This window comes from Penicillium psychrosexuale (genome assembly GCF_028828465.1).
Source record: "Penicillium psychrosexuale strain IBT 29551 chromosome Unknown utg000002l, whole genome shotgun sequence".
In the NCBI taxonomy this organism is placed as follows: Eukaryota; Fungi; Ascomycota; class Eurotiomycetes; order Eurotiales; family Aspergillaceae; genus Penicillium; species Penicillium psychrosexuale.
The window spans coordinates 4799355-4819417 of record NW_026643187.1 but is presented as its reverse complement, the minus strand read 5'-3'; the positions used below and the strand labels follow the sequence as shown (position 1 = coordinate 4819417).

Genomic DNA, 20063 nt, shown 5'->3' with positions numbered 1-20063 from the left:
TATTATATTGAGAACTTGCGGAAGCTACATTCTCTTAATAGATGCTCAATCAAGTCAAATGCTCACGTTGGTGCTCCTAGTTTGGGCTTAAATAAACACTGTTTGCTAAATACAACATTGAAATTGTGACGGTCCTTGAAACTCTACAGTATTCATCCACCCCGTTCTGTCTTTTAGCGCAGAACTTCAGTGGGCAAATACCTGCTGCAAGTTGCCATTACTGATCCTGTATCCAAGATTGAATATAAGAGTTGGCAACATCGGTGAAAACGTCTGGACGACCAAGTAGTTCGCATCCATTAGTTTGAGAGATGATTCCAGCAAATGTACCACCGCAAGTAACCGGGCCACCACGGTCTCCTGGACAGGTACCTTTACCAGTTTCCGAGCCAGCACAGATCATACGGTCGGTGACTTGGCCGGCATAAGTTCGATTGCATTCTTCTCGGTTCACGATAGGGAGTGTAACCGATTGTAATTGTCCTCCCGAGTCACCCCAGCCGGAAGCCACGCATTCAGTCCCATCCTCTGGCTCCTGACCAGACTGAATAAATTCAATCGGCTTGACAGTCGGGCCGGGTACGAGAGGAGAAAATAGCTCGAGCACGGCAACGTCGAAATCATTGGTGTCAGTGTTAAACCGAGTATTCCGATCAATCTTCGATACTGTCCATGCAGATCCCCCAGAAGACGTTTTGCTTGAGCCTGCCCTCACGGAAAGAATCGTGGGTGATGCCTCTAGGCCATATACGCACTGCGCGGAAGTAACAACACGGTCGTTGCTGATAATAACTATAGACGCCTGATTTCGAAATGCTGACCAGGTAGGGAAGGTCGTCGATCGTAGCAGGTGAGCCACCTACAACCTCTGCGGAGTCCAGGACACCCTGTACGAAAGGTATAAGAGAAACAAGAAAAGTGGATTTCATGTTGATTGACTTGAAGAGGTAGATGTTTTGTAACAGAAGAAAAGGCGATGACTGGAGCTTGTCTGCAGGGAGAGAAACCAGATGATTGTCGCCGGGGTATTTGTACTCGAATCCCCTGTAGCCTGTATTATTATTCTTAGCTTTCCGATTCTGCTCTTAAGGTTCGACTATTGATGGTTTTTGAGTGGTTTCCCGCTGATCATGCAAGGTTGAAGGATCTGCAAGTATTCCTGCCAGCGTTCCATAGATTAAGATGCACGATCGACAACGATCGACAATACATAGGAGGCAGATAGCCGACACCATAGGACCTGTCTTCCTATTGTAGAGTATTCACGATTTGACCGGACCTCTCCCTTACAGTTACCGGCATGAATATCTTTACTCAAGCTTTTGCCCTGCATTATCCAGGTACCTAACTAGGATTAGTCCCATATTTCAGCTGGATGAGAAATGCGAGGCAATTAACAAATTAGGTATAGGAAAAAGCAACTCACTCGCTTTCTTCAACATGGAGCGCTCTTTCTCATTATAAATAAGAAGGTCTGGCTCCGTCCTCTGATAGCCCTTTTTCCCCAATATAACGAATCCTCTACCCATTTCCTGACTTGCAACATATCTATCCATCCTCCGCCCCTAGTAAGCTTCTGAAGCCTCGTTGACTGCGTCCATGCATTTCACTAACTAAACCACAGGCCCTACCTTCGTGCAACCAAAAAGCATCATGAAGCTGTTTCTCGCCATCACCACACTCTTTGCTGCATCCGCTACTGCAAAATACACCCCTGGTCAAGACTGCCGCACCAACAAAGGTTGCGATGCTAATTGTCTAGGAGGCAAATGGAGCGTCGTGATGGAGGCAGGTGGTGTGCGGATGGTTTGCGATCCTAGCACTCTTGATTCGACTCGTTATGTTGAAGCCCGTTGTACTGGTGTTGACTTACCAGACACGGTCGCCGAAAAGCGAAAGGCTGTTTGCGACAATATGAAAGGAAAACTTTGCGAACGCGCTTGCTTTTTGACAACTCCAGCATCAAAGGAGGAGGATTTGACCGCCCGCTTCCAGCAGGCGTGCAGTGATCAGAAAGGCTCGGATAAATCACCATACTTGGCATTTGTCGATGTGTATCCTACCAAGGAACAGGCTGTGAAGTGGAGTGATGGCAAATGTGATGTCTCTGTCTTTTCCTAGCCTTGAGTAGTCAATATAGGGCTTGAGGCAGCTTTGGAAGAACTATCCTGTTTGCGCCAAGAAACAAAAGATCCTTACAATATGTTGGCTACTTTATATCTCTTATGCGTTCCTTTTTTGGTTTCTTTGCTTAATATATCTGTTGCAGTGGGGAAAGTCGGGATGCCTAGTTTAGCGGCCTTGTCCCTCAGGCAGAGAAAACGAAAGCCTGGTTGTCAAGTAGAGTCTCGGGGAGCAGATAGTCTAGAAGGATCATCACCCCTGAAATGAAAAACGAGTTGCGAGATGTTTGTGCGCTAGGAGATTGTATGCTATGGTGTGGTCTACGTGATCCCTATGCTTGCTAGCTGATCGTCCTGGATGGTTGGTGTTGTTGTGTCGTCCTCGTCTTGCCTGCATGGCCAGGCTGCCCATCGTGCATTTCCCTCTTCACTGTGAATCTTCTCGCTTGCAAGTTGTAGGGAGGTGATATGTGAACTCTTGGCGTGTGGCCTCAGGCTAATAACCTGAAATTATGTAATCACAATATCCCTGCCTGAATTTTATGCCTTAACTTGATGTCTTATTTTGGCCTGATCTGCATTGTCGATCTCGGATATCCGAGCCATCAACGTAATCAACGCCTCGTCTCATCTCATACGGCGAAGTTATCCGCACCTATCATTACAATATGGCCAATTCCACCAACATTCACATGAGAATCCTCGATTGAGACCTGGAAATAGTGCGGAGATCCAAATCTGGGGTTAAGTGTTTTCCGGGGGCATCCACGCGGAAACCCGGAAAAGCACCCGCGATGCGTGGGATTACCCCAACGTGGGGCTTTTCCGCCAGGTATAAAGCGATCTCGAGTCAATGAACTGCTAATGGTATTTTACACAACAATCATGACTACAGTAACCATCACGACTACCCAAGGGGGCGTGGAGCCACTCCAGAAAGATATCGCGACTCGCCTGTTAAACGGGACGCTTCATTCCCAGTGGCCAGCGTTTGAACAGTTCGCCACCATCGATGGTCTATTGAAATCCCATGCCGCTCAGCAAGATGAAGCACAAAGGCCTTTGATATGCTATCCGGTTCGTGAAGCGGCTGATTTCGAAGAGCATACAGCCGGGGACATCAATCGGTATACTGATATCGCTGTTCGCTTTTACATGAAGCAAGGTCTCCTACCCGCGGTAAGAAGAAAGCCATTTTTCTGTGTCAACCTAGACTAATTATGCCCTAGGACCCGAGGCTCGATCAGGCGCCTGTTATTGCTATGCTAGCTGGGTCTAGCTTTGAGGTCATGGTGACTTTCTTCGCGCTGAATCGTCTTGGCTATGCTGTGCTTTTCTTGTCTACACGTCTTACAGCCCCGGCTTATGCCCGGCTAATGGAGATGGCAAATTGCAACCAGATTATCAACACGAAGCAATTTCAGCAAGTTGTAACTGAAATTTGTACCGAGCGTCCTGGTTACGGTAGCTTCTCTCTACTACAAAGAGAGGACTGGTTCAATCGGCTTGTTAGCACGCCTCTATTTGAACGCCCGGGTGCGGATCCATCACGAGAAGGCAAGAAGATTGCTTGGATCCTACATTCCTCTGGGAGTACCGGTTTCCCGAAGCCGATTTTCCTTACCAACCTTCAAACTCTAGCCAATTTCCGCAAGAGCTTCGGCCTACGCCTCTTCACTATCAGCCCACTCTTCCACTCCCATGCTCTGATGGAGTTTGGACGAGCATTTTTTACAAGAGCGACAGCGTACCTGGGAAACCATTCTCTTCCAGTCACATACCAAAATCTTTTCGATGCGCTCCAGGTGGCACATCCACAGCAAATCAGTGCCGTGCCATATGTCATCAAACTACTGGCAGAGAAGCAAGAAGGTATCCAAGCACTAGCCAGACCGCAGCTTGTGCTATATGGTGGCTCCAGCTGCCCAGACGACCTTGGTGACCGTCTTGTGGCACAGGGCGTGAATCTAGTTGCCAACTATGGAGCAACGGAGACAGGACAAATCATGACTTCTTTCCGAGCTCCGGAAGATAAAGAGTGGCAGTATACACGACTGCATCGTCCCGTTGCCGACCTCACTCTAATGGATGAGATCTCGCCTGGGGTTTTTGAATGTGTTGCATTGGACGGCCTGCCGAGCAAGGGTCCGTCAAATTCAAAGCCACCGTATAGCGCGAAGAACCCAGAAAACTCTTTCAGAACAGCCGATTTGTTCACCAGACACCCGGATCCAGCGAAGAGCAATTATTACAAGTATTTGAGTCGGCTTGATGATCGAATCACGCTGGTCAATGGTGAAAAGGTGCTTCCTATTCCTATTGAGGGTCGCGTTAGAGAAGAGCCTATCGTAAGTGATTGCGTTGTGTTCGGCTTCCAGCGGACGGTGCCTGGTGCATTAATCTTCCGTGCTCCTGGCAAGGTGCCTCACTTGAGCGACGAGGAATTTTTGGAAGCTATCTGGCCAGCGGTTGAAGTAGCAAATTCTCGCGCCGAGACATTCTCCCGTATCCCAAAGGAGTTGGTCATAATTAAGGGTGCTGATGTTGTATACCCCAGAACTGATAAAGGAACCTGTATACGAGGTCAGGTTTATCAGCAATTTGAGGAGGATATCAAGCAGGTATATGCCAAGTTCGAGGGGAGTGGCCAGAAAGGAGGTTCCCTCTCACTCAATGTCTCAGAACTGGAGGATTGGCTGCTTTCAAGATTCAGGGAAGACTTGGGCGTACCAATACCCGATGCCGAAGCCGACATCTTCTCGGCAGGAGTGGACAGCTTGCAGACAACACAAATCTGGAGGTTCATCATGCGCGATATTGATATCGCCGAGCGAGGAGATCAGCTTTCCCAGAACATTGTGTTCGAAAAAGGCACTGTCAAGGCACTTGCAAAGCACCTCTATCAGCTGCGAACTGGTGAAGAATCCGAGAAGGAAGATGAGCTTGATTCCATGCGCGAAATGATCGAAAAGTACTCCCACTTCACTCAACACTTCCCAACCATCACCCAAAGCCCAGAAACAGAGGTTGTGGTGGTCACCGGCGCAACCGGCAACCTGGGAGCCTTCGTCGTCTCGGAATTACTAAGGCGACCAACAGTCTCCGAAGTCTGGGCAATCGTGCGCGCACCAGGACAAGCAGCGGCAGGAGCTCGTCTCTACAAATCACTAGCCGATCGCAACATCACTCTCACCGATGCCGAAGCCGCAAAGCTTCACGCCGTCCCCGGTGACTTGTCACAGTCGAACCTCGGTCTCAAAGACCACGATTTGCAACACTTACTGTCATCCTTGACATGCGTCATCCACAGTGCCTGGGCGGTGAACTTCAACCTAGGCGTACGGTCCTTCGAGCAACAGCATATACGCGGAACACACAACCTCATCAATCTCTGCCTACGCTCCCTCCTACCGTCCCCTGCGCGCTTCTTCTTCTGCTCCAGTGTAAGCGCTGCAAGCAACACACCCAAACCCGCATCGATTCCCGAGACGATACTGGAGAACTTGGAGCACGCACAGAAAATGGGATATGGCAGGTCGAAGCTGGTTACAGAACACATCACCCGTAACGCTATGCGGCAGACGGGCATGCAAGCTCGCGTTCTGAGAATCGGTCAGCTTGGTGGCGATACGGTTAGCGCGCAATGGAATGAAACGGAAGCTGTTGCGCTTATGTTCCGAAGTGCATTGACGACTGGTGCATTGCCAGAGCTGAATGAGCGGCTGAGTTGGCTGCCTGTTGATCAGTGTGCTCGGGCTATTTCGGATATCGCCATGAATGTCGCTGAATCTTCCGATGCCAATATGGTGTACCATTTGGTTAATCCGCGGACATTTAGCTGGAAGGAGGATTTGCTTCCTGCTCTGAGGGATGGATCGACCTTGCCGGAGTTTGAGGTTGTATCTCCGCAGGAGTGGCTGAGGAGATTGGCGAGTAGTGAGCAGGACCCGGAGAAAAATCCGAGCATGAAGCTCATCGATTTCTGGACGGCTAAGTATGCAAGTCATGGCCTGTCAGAGACAGGACCAGGGAGGATCGAAGACGCTGGTCTTACTTTCGAGACTGAGCGGACGGTTCAGGACTGCCCATATCTTGCACGTGTTGAGGATCCCGTTGCCGGTGGCTTGGTACAGAGGTATATTGAGTCATGGATGGGTCGGTGGACTACCGAATGAATAGCAAATAGCGAATATGATGGTGATTTGAATTTTACCACGACATCCAGCCGAAGAGAGATAGTAAGATGACTATGGGGACATTAATGGTGTAGATATATGAGCAATAGAGATAAAATAATGCAAAAAAGGGGAATCGAATAGACAGTAAAAGCAATTTGGTATATTTCACAAGCTTAGCTCCAACTCCGACTCACCATCAATGATAACTGCATCTAGCTACTAGGCACAGTCTCTGTCGGTCATTGGGGGCTCCGCAACTTTGGGAGAGTGAGACTTGAGACCCTTCTGCATAGCCTCCAAGTGCTCAAACTTGTAGGTATCCTCGCCCAAGCTCCAAGCCATGACACCACCAAGCTTCTTCTCCGCGACAATTTCCTTGAACTTGCGGGCAATCATCTCGGGTGTATCCCAGGTCCAGAAGAGGTTATTATCGCTGTCAAAGTAGTACTGACCACCACCCTTCTCATCGGTCTTGCCGTCTTTCTGGGCTTTGCGCCATGAGTCGGTGATGGAGATACCCTTGCAGGTACCGTAGTCTGAGAGACACCCAGCCTGACAGAAATCATCGCCAGTACCGCTGTAGGAGGTTAGTCTAGACACTAATCGGAATTAATTGATGATTATGCATACCAGTAGCCGGAAGAACTGCAGCACTGTCCTGATGGGCACTTGGCCTTCGCTCCAAATCCGCACAATCCATCAGTGCTTTGCTTCAGATCTTTAGGCGCCGCAGCAGCAGTGCTAGCTTCGAAAGTCATAGCACCGGACTTGCCATTGTCTGTTCCATCGTCGTTCTCGAGCTTGGCGAGATGGCAGCCGAGAGGGTTCTCATCACAATCGGAGTTGGGGTCGGTGGTAAACCACTTCGCGTAGTACGCGAAGCCAAGGTTGAGCTTTGCGGGATCAGCCCCGATGGCTAGATACTCGTTAATGGTATCCAAGGATCCCTGGACACCGCTAGCGTGGCCGGTAACGTTATCGCGGCGGTTAATCAGATCGTAGGACATGACATTGACCATATCGACAGACTTGAAGATCTTCGGACCCTGCTCCTTAGTGAAGGCAATGAAGTCCTGCTTACGGCCGGGCACTGCGATAGAGAGGGTCTTGTTGCCGATTGCTTTGCGGACAGCTTCGAGGAAAAGAGGGTAGGTTTCGATTTCGTCCACTTTCTTCGAGTTAGGCACGTCTTTGTAGTCTTGGCCGTTACCGCCAGGGTATTCCCAGTCAATGTCTGTTCATATAGGTTAGTACCTTGCTTCTTCTTTTATATCCAGAACGGATTGTTGGGATATCTTACCGACACCGTCGAATCCATTTGCGTCGAGCATGGAAGCGACATTCTTGGCATATCGCGTGCGCGAAGCCGCGTCCTTTGCTCCATCGGAGAAGCCAGCGGTGTCACCCCAGCCGCCAATAGCGACCATTAGCTTGGTACCGGAGCTGAAGCGCTTGCGCATGGTCTCGGGAGACTCAAATGGCTTGTATGCTGCGGGCGAGTCTGAGTTGAATAGCGTCGAGGCAGCGAAGCTCATGATTGCATAGTCGATGCCCTCGGTCTGGTTCTGGCCCGGGAGAGCGGTTACATGGTATCTTGGGTAAGTATTAGCTGTGGGTTCAGGGTATGTAGATCAATTCCGCAAGTTTGTACTAACTCGTCGATGTACATGGCAAACCGTGTGGCAGCCACGGACTGAGCGGCCAGCAGGCCAAGTGCGAGTCGTTTTAACATGATGGGAATCAATTAGATGACGGTCGTTACGATATGTTTATCAGATCCAGGGATCAGGAAAGAATGTATAAATAGATATCCAGCCTGTCGTTGAGAGTCGAGAAGCAGCTTCAAGCCGCGAACAAAGTAAACAGAAGGAAGAATAGAGACAGACAACAGGAACAGAAGAAGGTCGGGTTTATATTCCAGTTCTGCACAAAGACATGCCAGGATAATCGTCTCAGGGCCGTCGAACATGTGTCTCTGTACATGCGGGGCATGTGGACCATTCCGTTTGGGAATGTCGTATCACTGTCCAGCTGTCTGGTCAATCAATGGAGTCAGAAAGCCCCCTGGGGAAAAAAAGGGTTCTAGGCGCTAAATGAGTGGCTGCGGAATGCCAAGTCCCTTGAGGCTGTTCGAACGAGATACTGCCCCCAATGACAATGGACAAAAATAGATTAAGGGTCCATGACCCTGATTGAGACGTTTCAAATATCAAACGCTTTTCCTTCGCAGGTATATGGCGGCAAGTTCAACGGTGGACAATGTACAAGGTTAGTATGCCAGATGTGTCTTGCATTCCTCTTGAACCCGCATTCCCCCCTTATTTGAACCCAATGATCATTGAAATGAAAACCGGATTTGATGCCCAGGATTTCTGGAAGTATTCTTTGAAGAATATGAATCACGTCAGGATCTGACTCTACGAGCACCGGCTTGAGCCGTGGCAAAACTGACACACGGAAAAGGCAGTTGAAACCTCCACGATGTTTCAAATGGATAGACTGATCAAGGGGTATAAGCAACAAGAAGATCCAACCAAACGCCGACAAACTATATTACAATGGCGCTAAAAGTCATCACATGTGGGCTTAGTTCCAGTGACGCCGAATGATCGGCCGAGCAGGGTCCCAGGGACCGATCACAACGTTCTTGTACTTTTGCAAGCTGATAAGCCACCAACTGCACCCGCCCATGACAAATGCGGTCAAGATGCTTCCCAGGACTGATCCAATTATGGCTGCTGCCCATCCGCCACTCAGCGTGACACCAACAGCACCACCGGCAACGATCACAAGGGTCAGTGTCAGGAGCACATGGCCAGTCCAGGATTTCTGTCGCAGTTGGCGCCGGAAGATGGGGAATAGCCCGAATACTTCCATCGAGAACAGCATGAGACTGAACACATGTGTCGTGGACGGTAGCCGGGACGCAAGCACGGTCGATGCCATCACAGCTGCGTTCGTGGACAAAGAAGCAGGGAATTTCGTGGTGGCGCCTGCGCCTTCCCCGCTCCCGTAGTCGAAAGAGAATATATTCATGATTAAAAGCCAACAGCTCATCGCCCAGATAGAGTCGCTGGCGGTGGACTTGGTAAGAGATTTCAAGATGGGACTGAGGCCCAGGAGGGCGAAGTAAATAAGGAAGGCCGACTTGACTGTAGTCAAGCGCTGGCGGTTGCGCGGTGATAGCATCGAAACGCGGTGGGTATATTGCGATATCGACGGGTCCGTAGTGCCAACAATGGAGCTGCCCGGGCCAGACGGTACAGCACTTTGCGTTGTCAAATGAGCCACAGCCTCGATGCTTTCGCTGAAATCCGCACTGCGGCGGGCTAATTGCTCTTTCGATTCATTCCCGGAAATAGACAGCCCCAGGCCATGAATGGCATTCGTCTTCGGATCATCGGATTGTGTGTCATTAGAGGGTGTATCGATGGGGCTAGCAAATGAAGTCGAACTGGATCCATCATCACCTCCAGTAATTCCATCTGCACTTTGCACGGATTCCTGATGCTCGTTCCAGATCCAATTATCCCACAGAATCCAGCCCACGGCCGTACCAACACTCCCCCAGCAGACAATCGAGACAGGGCTCACTCGATCTTGGACAATGCCGACGAAGCAGCAAACGAAGATGACCACCGAGCACACATGCTGCACAATCACAGTTGAATCAGCCACCAGAGGCCAGAAGTCATACGGCCGCACTCGGGGATTGCGCTGGAGGTGGTCTAGAAACGTTTCCGTATCGGTATAGTTATCCGGATCTATGAATCGGCCGTCAGCAACAGCGCAACACTAAGCCCAAGCCCTGTACAGGGCCTCGGCCCACATGCAGACATACACGATTGTTTAACCCATAGCAACTTCTTCCAAGCACCCTTCCGCTTCCGACGCCGTCCAGCACCGCCCAACTTCTTGCGCAACGCCGCGGCAGACCCAATATGCACACTGCTATCGCCGTTCAACGACCGTAAATTTTCCGGGTAGTTGCTGGGCGCCGATCGGGCGCGCAAGAGTGGGTTTGCGAAGTACGCATCCTCGGGCGCTAGTCGATTGGGGTCGGGGAGGGACCGTTCGAGCTCAGGAGACTCCGGGGCGCGGTTGGGATGGGTGTCGACGGGGATCGGAGGAGGGAAGGAGTCTAGCGAAGGAGGAGACGTCATCGGGCAAAGGTAGAACTAGCGTCGCGGCATGGTGCAAGAAGAAACTAAGCCCGATGTGTGAAGTAGATGTGACGGCTGTTGTCGACGAGAGCGCAACCCGCGTACATCTAGATGCTGATTCAGCAGTGAGCTATACCCGCACGTGACCATGTCAGCCCTTGGTGTACGAGGTTGGACGAGTCGTTGGGCTTCGCTTCTTAGTGGGATAGAAGGCCTCAAATGTTTTGAATTTCAAATGTGTAGGTTTTATTTAGCTTGTATATCCCGGTATAGCGAGGTCAAAGATGCATATCCCATCCCAGCTTATATACAACTTGTTCATTTCAAAGATATATATTAGACATTAACGTAGACTATGCCAAGGAATAACTATATAAAAGGCACCAAAAAGTATCAAGACAGTCATCTATCTAGACATTAACCTTGGAAGAAATAGTAAACATGCCTAGGATAATGAATTCTGAGAACCCCCCTCATTTTGACACGATTAATGAAGAGAGGGATGTTGTTAGATGACTATATGGGCCATGAGATAATCTGACAAATGTATTTTTTTTTGCATTTTTTTGAATTAGGCACGCATACATACACGCACAGGCGAAATACAAAAGATTTGGATGAAGCTTTCCGACGCAGAATAAACTGGCCGAAATCACCACAATGGCCATCAGGCCAACCACCACACTAGGTCAACCACATCAAGAAAGACGAGAAGCAGAGATCGGCCAAAGTTACCGCCACACACAATCCCACAAGCCCATTTCAACTGGCCATCTAGAAGCCCATTGCGGGCTTCACCTCAACAACGCGATCTTCATCGCCACCAGAAGACTTCCGAATATCCTCCTGAAGGATATCAAATTCATCCACACACCCATCCCCCACGTATCTGACTCCCTCGAGACCAGAAACAGTACACAACAGTCCTGTGCGGCTGTCCACGCCCTTGTAGAACTCCCGGGCCTTTTCAAACAACACCTTCGCGTCATGTGTCTTGAAGACGCGGACTTGATCAGACACGTCCGACATCAACTTGAAGCGAATAGGGTCGGATTCTTGGTCATTGGAGCTCCATGAGCTACGGCGCCTTTTTTGGGGGTTCCAAGGGCTCGCAAGAGAACGGAATCCATCGTAATTGTTGGAAGTAGGGATGAGTGAGATGGGCTTAGCCCACATGGGGGGAGGGTAATCCCACCGTGAGGCACGTGGGGTTCTGTATTCAGCTTCATTCTCAGCTCTGAGAAGACTGCTGGAAATTTGGTGTCCAGATCTCGAGGGGGAAAACGGTGGCTCGGATGAGGTGGACTGGGTATCCTCGACATGCTCATTTCCGTCAGGCTGTTTCTTGGGAGTAGAAGATGAGACTTGTTTATTCCCAGCATTGTGATCGAGGAACCGGGTGCACTTTCGTCCATCGTCAAACATGTACGCACTGAACGCAATATTCTTGTCATCGGTTCTCCACAGCTTGATACCGCACGCCCGAACCTCTCCTTTATTCTCGATTTCCGACCAGTCTAGTAGGTACAGCCCCTTGACACCCTTGTTCCAGGGTCCCTTGAACTTCGGCCGGGGTTGGCCGAAGACGACGAGCTCCTCTGGTCCATTCTGGGAATGAAGTATCATAATGCGGTACGAGAGGATGCGTCGGTTTTGACATTTGAGCAATATCTGGAAGACTGATAGCTCGCACTCGTCAGCATCATCACTGAAAGCCCTGAAGTTCTTCCATGTTGACGGAGCACGGCCAGTCAGAGCAGCGGGATGCTCGGTGTTGGGTTCAACCTCATGCCATTGCTCAAGAAGATCGAGGATTCGCGCGGGGATCGGCTGCTTTGGGCCGATGAGGCGCTCGACTGACAGGGATGGAGGGTGAGTTGTTGCTGTGGTAGATGATGATGCCGGCTTTGGCGGTAATCCCTGGGCAAGCCTATCGAAGGATACGAATGCAGGAGGAGGACTAGGCCGGGGCCCACGAGCAGGTGTGGTTGGGTTGGAAGTTTGGATTCCTTCCGTTATCATGAGTTCACCAGACGCGGAGACTTCGTAGCTGACACGCGGGGCTGTAGAACTGATGAAATGACTTTCCGTCGAGACTGACTGTAATACCGTGGCAGTATCCGACGGATCTTCCAGCATCGACTCGTCCATCTCAGTGAGATCGGATGGCGTTGAAGTTCGTAGTCGTGCGTGGGTTTCTTCCGGTGCTTCGAGAACAGAGTCCGGAGAAGCATACTCGGTCACCTCAACCTGGAAAGGCGACACACGAGATGCATCCTGAGCAGCCGGAGATTGCGCCATGAGGCTTTTAAGTTGAGAGAAGTCCTCCGTATTGGTAAGAATAAGGATAGAATAGTCAAGTAAAAGGTAGAAAGACGCGCGGGGAAATACACGAGAAGCAACAGTAATAAGAGTGAATGTGAGACGCACAAATGAATGTGAAAGTGAGACTTAGGTGACAGCGGACAGGAACAAACAATTTATCAGGAAAGTAAAAATGGGAATCACCTAGACAACATCACATGCATTGCAAACACAAGCAATCCATTATCAGATGCAAACTGAGAGAACTGAGGCGAGATCATTGTCTCTCTAACGTGATGTTTTACATTGTAGACCAAGAATGACTATTCAATATGTCGTGTTAAATGTCTTTCAAGATGTCTTTTTAGAAGAGACGTCTTTGTTTGATATCTTTTCCTACATTTCAGCGTTATAGCTAGGTAGGAAGATGATCAAGCCTACGAAACAAATCAAATCTGATGGCAAAACCTCGAGATATACCGCGCAAGCTAATCTTTGTTCCAGGATTGCCAAAAGGGATCAATCACACCTACCAAGTGCAGATAGCCCTCGCTTGACGTCGATATTCGGCTGGCACAGCTTCCCTTGTTCATCATCTAAGGGAAAGCCCCGAGCCTGAAGACAGAAGCCGACTCTTCGTGCGATATCTTGGATCAAACGGTGGATGAGGTACCATTGTGGCAACTTGCGAAGAGAGAGCTACCCCGCCAGGAAGGACTGATGGGAGACATCCGTTCCGAGGTCCAGCTCCGGATAAACGACAATCCCAAAGCCCAAAGCACAACGGTACATCCCCTCGGCCGCCTCTCCGAGTAAACGTCCCCGTCGGTATGAAAATCAGCCGGCCACTTTGCATTGCGCTGGCGGATGGGCACGCTGTATGTGATGGCCAGGAAGACTAGGGTATCCGATAGAGCAACACCAGGCGGTGGCGTAAGAAAGTCACCGTTTTTATCGAACTCGATCTTCTCATGGAATGGCAAGTTTGGAGCTGGACGGATGTTTGGGTGGCATAGGCTCCACTGTGCAAGCCTATTGGCGTCACTTAGGTGGTCGCTGAATACCATCTCTTGGTCCCGGGAGCAGATGCCTCTGCCCGTCTTCAGCGGACGTTGAAATATGGTCGATTGGCGAAGAAATGTCGCAGCTCCCGTATACCGTTCCTTGGATGAATAACTCATCCATCAATAGCTCATCTGTCTTTTTGCGTTGGCAGTCTTCGCATTGGACAATCTCGCATAGGCGAATGTCAAGGTACACGCCCGGAAAAGGAATGAAATATGAGATTTATTTCTCTAACATGATAACCGAACATGTTTGAAATTCAAACAGGAAGCTAGAAGGCTTCAGATAGATCTAAATGTACAACATGCACAAATGCCCGGAATCGCCACGTTGGTTTTTCACAGGTGGCCAATTAAAGCAGCCACTTTGGGTGCACAAAAGAACTCGGCACAACATTGGTAGTTCAAAGATTGCTTGCAAGGGGTATCAGGACTCAAAGCAAAGAGAGGGTAGGGTCACAATGGTTTAGTCTGGCACAAATTTTATAGATCACTGGACGACCTGCCATGTTGCTGAAGGACATGGCTATTTTGAACGATGTTCCGGACCGCCTGCGGTGCGACAACGTCGTCAACACTGTTTCTGCGGCCCCAGTTCTGCGGCTGCCGTTGGATGAAGGCACCAACGGCGCCTAGGTAGCCCTCGTGGCGCAGGAAATACGCATGCTTCTCGCCCTTGGACCAGAAGCGGATGGCGTAGGAGAGGGTGTTCATCGTTTGCCGGTGGCCCCGAATGAATGAGCCTCCGAAGTAAATATGCTTCACTGAGTGTTTTTCTGACTGCAGATATGCGATCTGACCAATATTATTACTAATCCGGGTTAGTACGGAGACCGTCGGAGAATGGAAATAAGAATGGAAATAAGAATGGAAATAAGAATGGAAATAATGAAACATACCTGATGGCATAGAGGAGACTCCTGCTCATATCTTCCGGTTTGGGCTTGATTCCATGGTTGGACTCGCTAGCTTCACTGGGGTCGTCGCGAATCAAGCCCTCGCCGTCCTCGGCCACTTGTTCGGCATCGTTTTTCAACCGCAGCACCTTCCCAAAAGTACTGGCAATAGCTGTGCTCTTCAAACCAATCTTGGTGTAGTCCATGCCGTAGATATCTCCAACAAGCATGTCCACTGCACTGTTGTCTCCGCGGTCGGCCATTGCTAGCATGTCGTCGAAGGTCCGGGAGCCGGTCAACAACGACATAATGCCCCAGAACGTTCCACCACCGAGATGTGTTCCACCGACACGCTCGAATTGCCTCGGACCGGAGACTTTTATCATCGACACACCTGATCCTATATTGACGAGGAGGTAAGGATAGACATCGGGCCGAGCTTCGGCATATTGCAGTGGCTCAGCATCGGCGTCGCTGTAAGTGAAGACTTCGTTGGGAATTTCGGTAATAAAAAAGTCCAGTCCTTTTGGAGATGTTAGATAGTATGCTCTATGCTTGCGCAGGTTCCACGACCTACCAATGATCAGACATTCCATCTCCTCCTCCCGTAGAATATTAACGTTTAATTCTTCTTTCAGCCGATCGTAGTATTTGTATGCACCACCCCCAGTAGCTACCACACATAGTCCCTCCCGTGTCGAGCCATTGCGCTTCTCGTGTTCCTCCTTAAGATGTCGAATGAAGTTGATGCACAGATCGATCCGGTGGGTTTCAAAATTGAGGAAATTGAGCCGGCCACCGTTGTCCGCGGTTTCCAGCTCTCGAGTGAAATAAACAAGCTTCGCAAGTGTTCCGCCAATCTACCAGGTCCCAATGCCGTATTAGCCATGCCTTCTTCTAGCATCGTGAACAAATTATCTGCAGGCCGCTAGATTGCGGGGGAACCGGTCGCAGTGCGGGGCACGAGAGAAAATAAATTCCGGGCAACTCACATCGACAGCCACATGGCTCACGACGCCTGTATGATGCGGAAGTCGGATGTCCTTGTTCTCATAGTGTACGCCCTCTGCTTCGACGGGACTCTTGGATCGGGGTTCGTCGTCGACAATGAATGCGCCCGTGACGTTGATTTTGACAGCGCCGGGATTGGTGATGGCAGCTTCCAAGCGGTTCGGACGCTTGCGGCGAGCATTGGTATCGACCTCCATTCGTTCGGAGGCCATGGTGAGTGTGGTGCAGGGGTTACCTAGGTGGAATCACTGGAGATGAAGAGGATACCCGTTCCCAGGCTTACTGCGTATATCTCCTTCTACCCGAAACGGGCTACGGGAGGGTCCACTTTCTCACCCTGGGAAGCCGAGGAGCTAACGTCTCGAGGTTTGTCGATCGTGCCCTAATGGATAGCCTGGGGAAGTATACACATGGTGCTAAGGAGTCTGCTTTCTTTCATAAGCTCATATTCAGGATTGAGAATGACTACTTAAACCGGTTTAACACGAGTATAGGTGCATATATCAGTAGAATATGTAGCTGAAAGACAAAGTAGGTGAATGACGGCTTGATCTCAAAATATTAAGCTCAATGGTTAGCAAGTATATATATGCTGCTAAGAAGGAGCCCATTTTCTTTCATAAGGTCGCATTCAGAATCGAGAATGAAGTACTTAAAACCGATATAGTATATAGCATGAGTATAGGTGCATATATTGAGTGAATGTATAGAAAGACAAAGTAGGTGAAAGACGGTTGATATTAAATGTTAAAGCAAACTACTCTGCATATATCAAAGTGCTAAGCTCAATGGTTAGCACAATAGTAGCAAAGGTTAGACTATATACATCCATACCAGTAGTAAATTGTATGAGGGTGCAAGTATACCTGGATCGCTCCTTCCTAGTCGGGAAAGGTACATCCGGTTCACTTCCCTATACTTCGGACTTCCCGCAATATCGCAGTCACCAATCGAGTACTCGTTGAGTCGGCGACCGACAAAGCAATGCGCGCCATATTCACTTTGTTTAAGCCCTACACGCGTTTCTGCGTTTGCTCTTGCACAGAAATAAAACCCCACGGTCGCCCATTTCCTTTTCCTTTCCTCTTCTCCCCACCACCCTGTTCTCTACCTCATCGCCTCTCTTGACCACAATCATCTGAGACACTTTCGTAGACAATGGATTCATCTTACGACGAGCCTGATGCTGTGTCGGTTGCCGACTCGGCTGCCGACTCGGCTGCCGGCTCAGTTGCTGGCTCAGCCATTGGCTCAGTTGCTGGCTCCGTCTTGGCCGCTGATGTTGCTTCTGCTCATGGTTCCGTCGCTGAAGAGGCGCCTGCTGGCGTTCTTTCTGGTGTCGGTCCTAACCCCGAGGCTGCTCAAAAGGTCGCTCGTGACAAGGGCTGGACTGATCCAGTTCCTTTCGAGTATGCTGAGCTTGCTAACAGCAAGGATCATCGTGACTGGGCTGGAGTTGCTGCCCGTTACGAATGGCAGGATGACTACGGCGATGTCGGCCCAGCCGTCCCTGAATTGGAGGACCAGCTTTTCCATGGCGAGCTGATTACTCGCGCTGGCGCCAAGCTCGACGAGTAAGTGACATATCCGATGGGACATCAACTTGATATCTAACATGACTTCTTCTCCAGGTTGAACAGATACAAGGTCAACATTGAAAGTCCTAACGAGATCAAGGCAGTTACCGAGGTCAGTCTGCGAGATGAGTTAGCGACAGGTTTCCAGTCTAACGATCTATAGTGGGCAAACTTTGGCTTGCATCCGGTCATGCTCGACAACATTCGTCTCTGCGGCTATGACCAACCTACTGCAGTGCAGTCTTATGCAATCCCGGCTGTTCTAGCCAACCTTGATCTTATTGCAGTCGCTCAAACTGGTATGTGTTGCGCAGTCTGATGTTTGACACAAGTTGGTCCTAACAAAATATTCATAGGCTCTGGAAAGACGGGGGCCTTCCTCATTCCGATTCTTTCCAAGTTGATGGGCAAGGTGAGAAAGCTGGCTGCTCCTCGTCCTAACACCACGGCGAACTTTAGCCTCCGGGAGGATGCTGTTCGAGCAGAGCCGCTGGTTCTGATCGTCTGCCCCACTCGAGAGTTGGCCACTCAGATCTTTGATGAAGCGCGTCGTTTGTGCTACCGCTCCATGCTGCGTCCGTGTGTCGTCTATGGCGGTGCCCCTACTCGCGTCCAGCGTGAGGAGCTTCAGAAAGGATGCGACATTCTGATTGCCACTCCTGGCCGTCTTCTCGATTTCATGGCACAGACCCATGTTCTTTCTCTGCGCCGCGTTAGGTATGATTGCAACTCACTTGATATGCATCCATAGGTATTGGATACTAATGAGGTTTCAGATACACCGTCATTGACGAGGCGGATGAGATGCTCGAATCCGACTGGGAGGACGAGTTTAAGAAGATCATGTCTGGAGGAGGTAAGTGTTTGCCATGGCGCTCTCTTGACCCCACCTTTATGCGTTTCAGTGTTGCTAACTTGAGGAAGATATCAACGAGGATGATGATCACCGTTACTTGATGTTCTCCGCTACCTTCAACAAGGACTTCCGGAAACTTGCAAAGCAATACCTCAGCCAGGACCATGTGCGCCTTCGCGTTGGCCGAGCCGGCAGTTCGCACCACAATGTTGTGCAGGATGTATGTGAACCACTGAGATTGGGAGAAACCTTGTGGAATTCCAGCTAACGCTTAGTGAAACTTGAAGATCGTCTGGGTTGACAAGGACAAGAAGATGCGCGCCGTCTATGACCTTCTGATCAGCATGCCTCCTGTTCGCACCTTAATTTTTGTCAACAGCAAGGATCAGGTTGACTTTGTCGATGATTACCTTTACAACTCTGGAATGCCCACCACCTCGATTCACGGTGGACGGACTCAGCGTGAGCGTGAGGATGCGATGTGAGTATTTGTTCCCTGCGCTCTTTTATTTTGCTTTGCTGACCCACCAAATTAGGCGTGCCTTCCGATCTGCGAAGTGTCCCGTCATGATCGCTACTGGCGTCTCTGCTCGTGGACTCGATGTGATCAACGTGCTCCACGTCGTGAACTACGATCTTCCCAGCGCGGCGCACGGAGGTATCACTGAATACATTCACCGTATTGGTATGTGTTACTCCAGATATTGCTTTTTCCCGATGCTCCTGATGAACTTGCCACTAATCTTTTCTTTGCCATCCACAGGTCGTACTGCTCGCATTGGAAACGAAGGCATCGCCACCTCTTTCTACAATGAACGCGATGAGGATATTGCCGAGGATCTTGTGAAGATCCTGGTCGAGTGCAATCAAGTCGTCCCGGAGTTCCTCGAATCGTACCGCCCTCAGGACGATGTTCTGGAGTTTGACGATGACTCTGATAAGGAATTCTTTGAAGACGGATCTAACGCTGGTTCTGACGCTGATGGTGAAGCTGAATCGAACGCTGACGCTGAATCCAACGCTGATGCTGAATCCAATGCTGACGCTGATGCTGAAGCTGAGGAAGAAACTTCTTTCGCTGAACCTGACGAGGTTGAGGAGAGTGTTAACGGGGCTGCAAACGATGCTGAAGAGGCCAACAACGAGCCTGTCAATGATGACGACTTTGTTTACCACGACGATCCCGCTTTTACCGCTATTGCCAAGCCCACTGTTGCCAAGAGCACTGCTGTCCCCAAGCCCACTGTCAAATCCGAGGAAGAGGAGACTTCTGCCTTGAACTTTCCCGTTCGCGAACACAAGAAGCAGCAGGATGAGAAAGCCAAGCGCAAGGACAAGGCTGGTCTGGCCGGTTCTCACTGGGCCCCCAAGGCCCCTGCCCCCAAGGAAGATGACGAATTCTGGGCCTAGAGGACCTTTCTCAACAAACACGAACGACAATGGCAAGGAAAAAACAGAAAATTTAACAAAAAAATGGAAACGAAAGAAGTCCACGGTGGAGAGGATGATTTTTACCAAGTTCGAAATTTTACCCTGGATGACCAGGATCAGATCTCACACCCCGAAGAAGTTTTGAGGGCTTGATCTCTTGACCATATGCAACCTGGATCTGTGGAACATAAGACCTTTCCTCCTTGATCTTGGATCAGGATCGGTCTTAGCGTGAGTGCCAATGCAGTGATATGGATGGCAAGGTCAGACATATGTGCCGCATTACGGATTTCATGGGTTTTATGCAACTATCTAGTTTCATTTTTCAATTCCCTAGTAAATTGTAGAGAGTAGAGATGTAGAGATGTACATACTTGGGACATATAGCTCCTGCCTGTTTAGCTTTGTAGTCAATCGTTCTTGACTCTTTGCCCAAGTAGACTGCGCCGAGTACATAAAC

The 20063-nt window shown here is 49.8% G+C and overlaps 9 protein-coding genes across 9 annotated transcripts; 3 read left to right on the top strand and 6 right to left on the bottom strand.

The window, feature by feature from the left end:
• Positions 1 to 217: 217 nt before the first annotated feature.
• N7518_002957 (serine protease) lies at positions 218 to 929 on the bottom strand (the record flags this gene model as incomplete). The annotated part of the gene is made up of 2 exons (XM_057183884.1): positions 218 to 792; positions 860 to 929. 2 exons carry the CDS (start codon positions 927 to 929, stop codon positions 218 to 220), a joined length of 645 nt encoding a protein of 214 aa, XP_057045334.1.
• Positions 930 to 1653: 724 nt separating this feature from the next.
• N7518_002956 (uncharacterized protein) lies at positions 1654 to 2121 on the top strand (the record flags this gene model as incomplete). Its single annotated transcript, XM_057183883.1, has 1 exon — positions 1654 to 2121. The coding sequence occupies one exon, from the start codon at positions 1654 to 1656 to the stop codon at positions 2119 to 2121; it is 468 nt and encodes a 155-aa protein (XP_057045333.1).
• Positions 2122 to 3008: 887 nt separating this feature from the next.
• N7518_002955 (putative NRPS-like enzyme) lies at positions 3009 to 6298 on the top strand (the record flags this gene model as incomplete). The annotated part of the gene is made up of 2 exons (XM_057183882.1): positions 3009 to 3302; positions 3353 to 6298. The coding sequence occupies 2 exons, from the start codon at positions 3009 to 3011 to the stop codon at positions 6296 to 6298; spliced, it is 3240 nt and encodes a 1079-aa protein (XP_057045332.1).
• A 222-nt stretch (positions 6299 to 6520) lies between these two features.
• Positions 6521 to 8033, bottom strand: N7518_002954 (CAZyme family GH18; the record flags this gene model as incomplete). The annotated part of the gene is made up of 4 exons (XM_057183881.1): positions 6521 to 6878; positions 6932 to 7535; positions 7602 to 7894; positions 7957 to 8033. The coding sequence occupies 4 exons, from the start codon at positions 8031 to 8033 to the stop codon at positions 6521 to 6523; spliced, it is 1332 nt and encodes a 443-aa protein (XP_057045331.1).
• Positions 8034 to 8887: 854 nt separating this feature from the next.
• On the bottom strand, positions 8888 to 10464 carry pigc (phosphatidylinositol N-acetylglucosaminyltransferase; the record flags this gene model as incomplete). The annotated part of the gene is made up of 2 exons (XM_057183880.1): positions 8888 to 10065; positions 10143 to 10464. The coding sequence occupies 2 exons, from the start codon at positions 10462 to 10464 to the stop codon at positions 8888 to 8890; spliced, it is 1500 nt and encodes a 499-aa protein (XP_057045330.1).
• Positions 10465 to 11238: 774 nt separating this feature from the next.
• Positions 11239 to 12765, bottom strand: N7518_002952 (uncharacterized protein; the record flags this gene model as incomplete). Its single annotated transcript, XM_057183879.1, has 1 exon — positions 11239 to 12765. The coding sequence occupies one exon, from the start codon at positions 12763 to 12765 to the stop codon at positions 11239 to 11241; it is 1527 nt and encodes a 508-aa protein (XP_057045329.1).
• Positions 12766 to 13421: 656 nt separating this feature from the next.
• On the bottom strand, positions 13422 to 13835 carry N7518_002951 (uncharacterized protein; the record flags this gene model as incomplete). Its single annotated transcript, XM_057183878.1, has 1 exon — positions 13422 to 13835. One exon carries the CDS (start codon positions 13833 to 13835, stop codon positions 13422 to 13424), a length of 414 nt encoding a protein of 137 aa, XP_057045328.1.
• A 480-nt stretch (positions 13836 to 14315) lies between these two features.
• N7518_002950 (pantothenate kinase) lies at positions 14316 to 15951 on the bottom strand (the record flags this gene model as incomplete). Its single annotated transcript, XM_057183877.1, has 4 exons — positions 14316 to 14643; positions 14732 to 15251; positions 15306 to 15588; positions 15721 to 15951. 4 exons carry the CDS (start codon positions 15949 to 15951, stop codon positions 14316 to 14318), a joined length of 1362 nt encoding a protein of 453 aa, XP_057045327.1.
• A 946-nt stretch (positions 15952 to 16897) lies between these two features.
• N7518_002949 (DEAD/DEAH box helicase) lies at positions 16898 to 19582 on the top strand (the record flags this gene model as incomplete). The annotated part of the gene is made up of 9 exons (XM_057183876.1): positions 16898 to 17313; positions 17371 to 17428; positions 17480 to 17615; positions 17673 to 18033; positions 18093 to 18172; positions 18241 to 18392; positions 18460 to 18653; positions 18709 to 18857; positions 18936 to 19582. The coding sequence occupies 9 exons, from the start codon at positions 16898 to 16900 to the stop codon at positions 19580 to 19582; spliced, it is 2193 nt and encodes a 730-aa protein (XP_057045326.1).
• Positions 19583 to 20063: the final 481 nt, after the last annotated feature.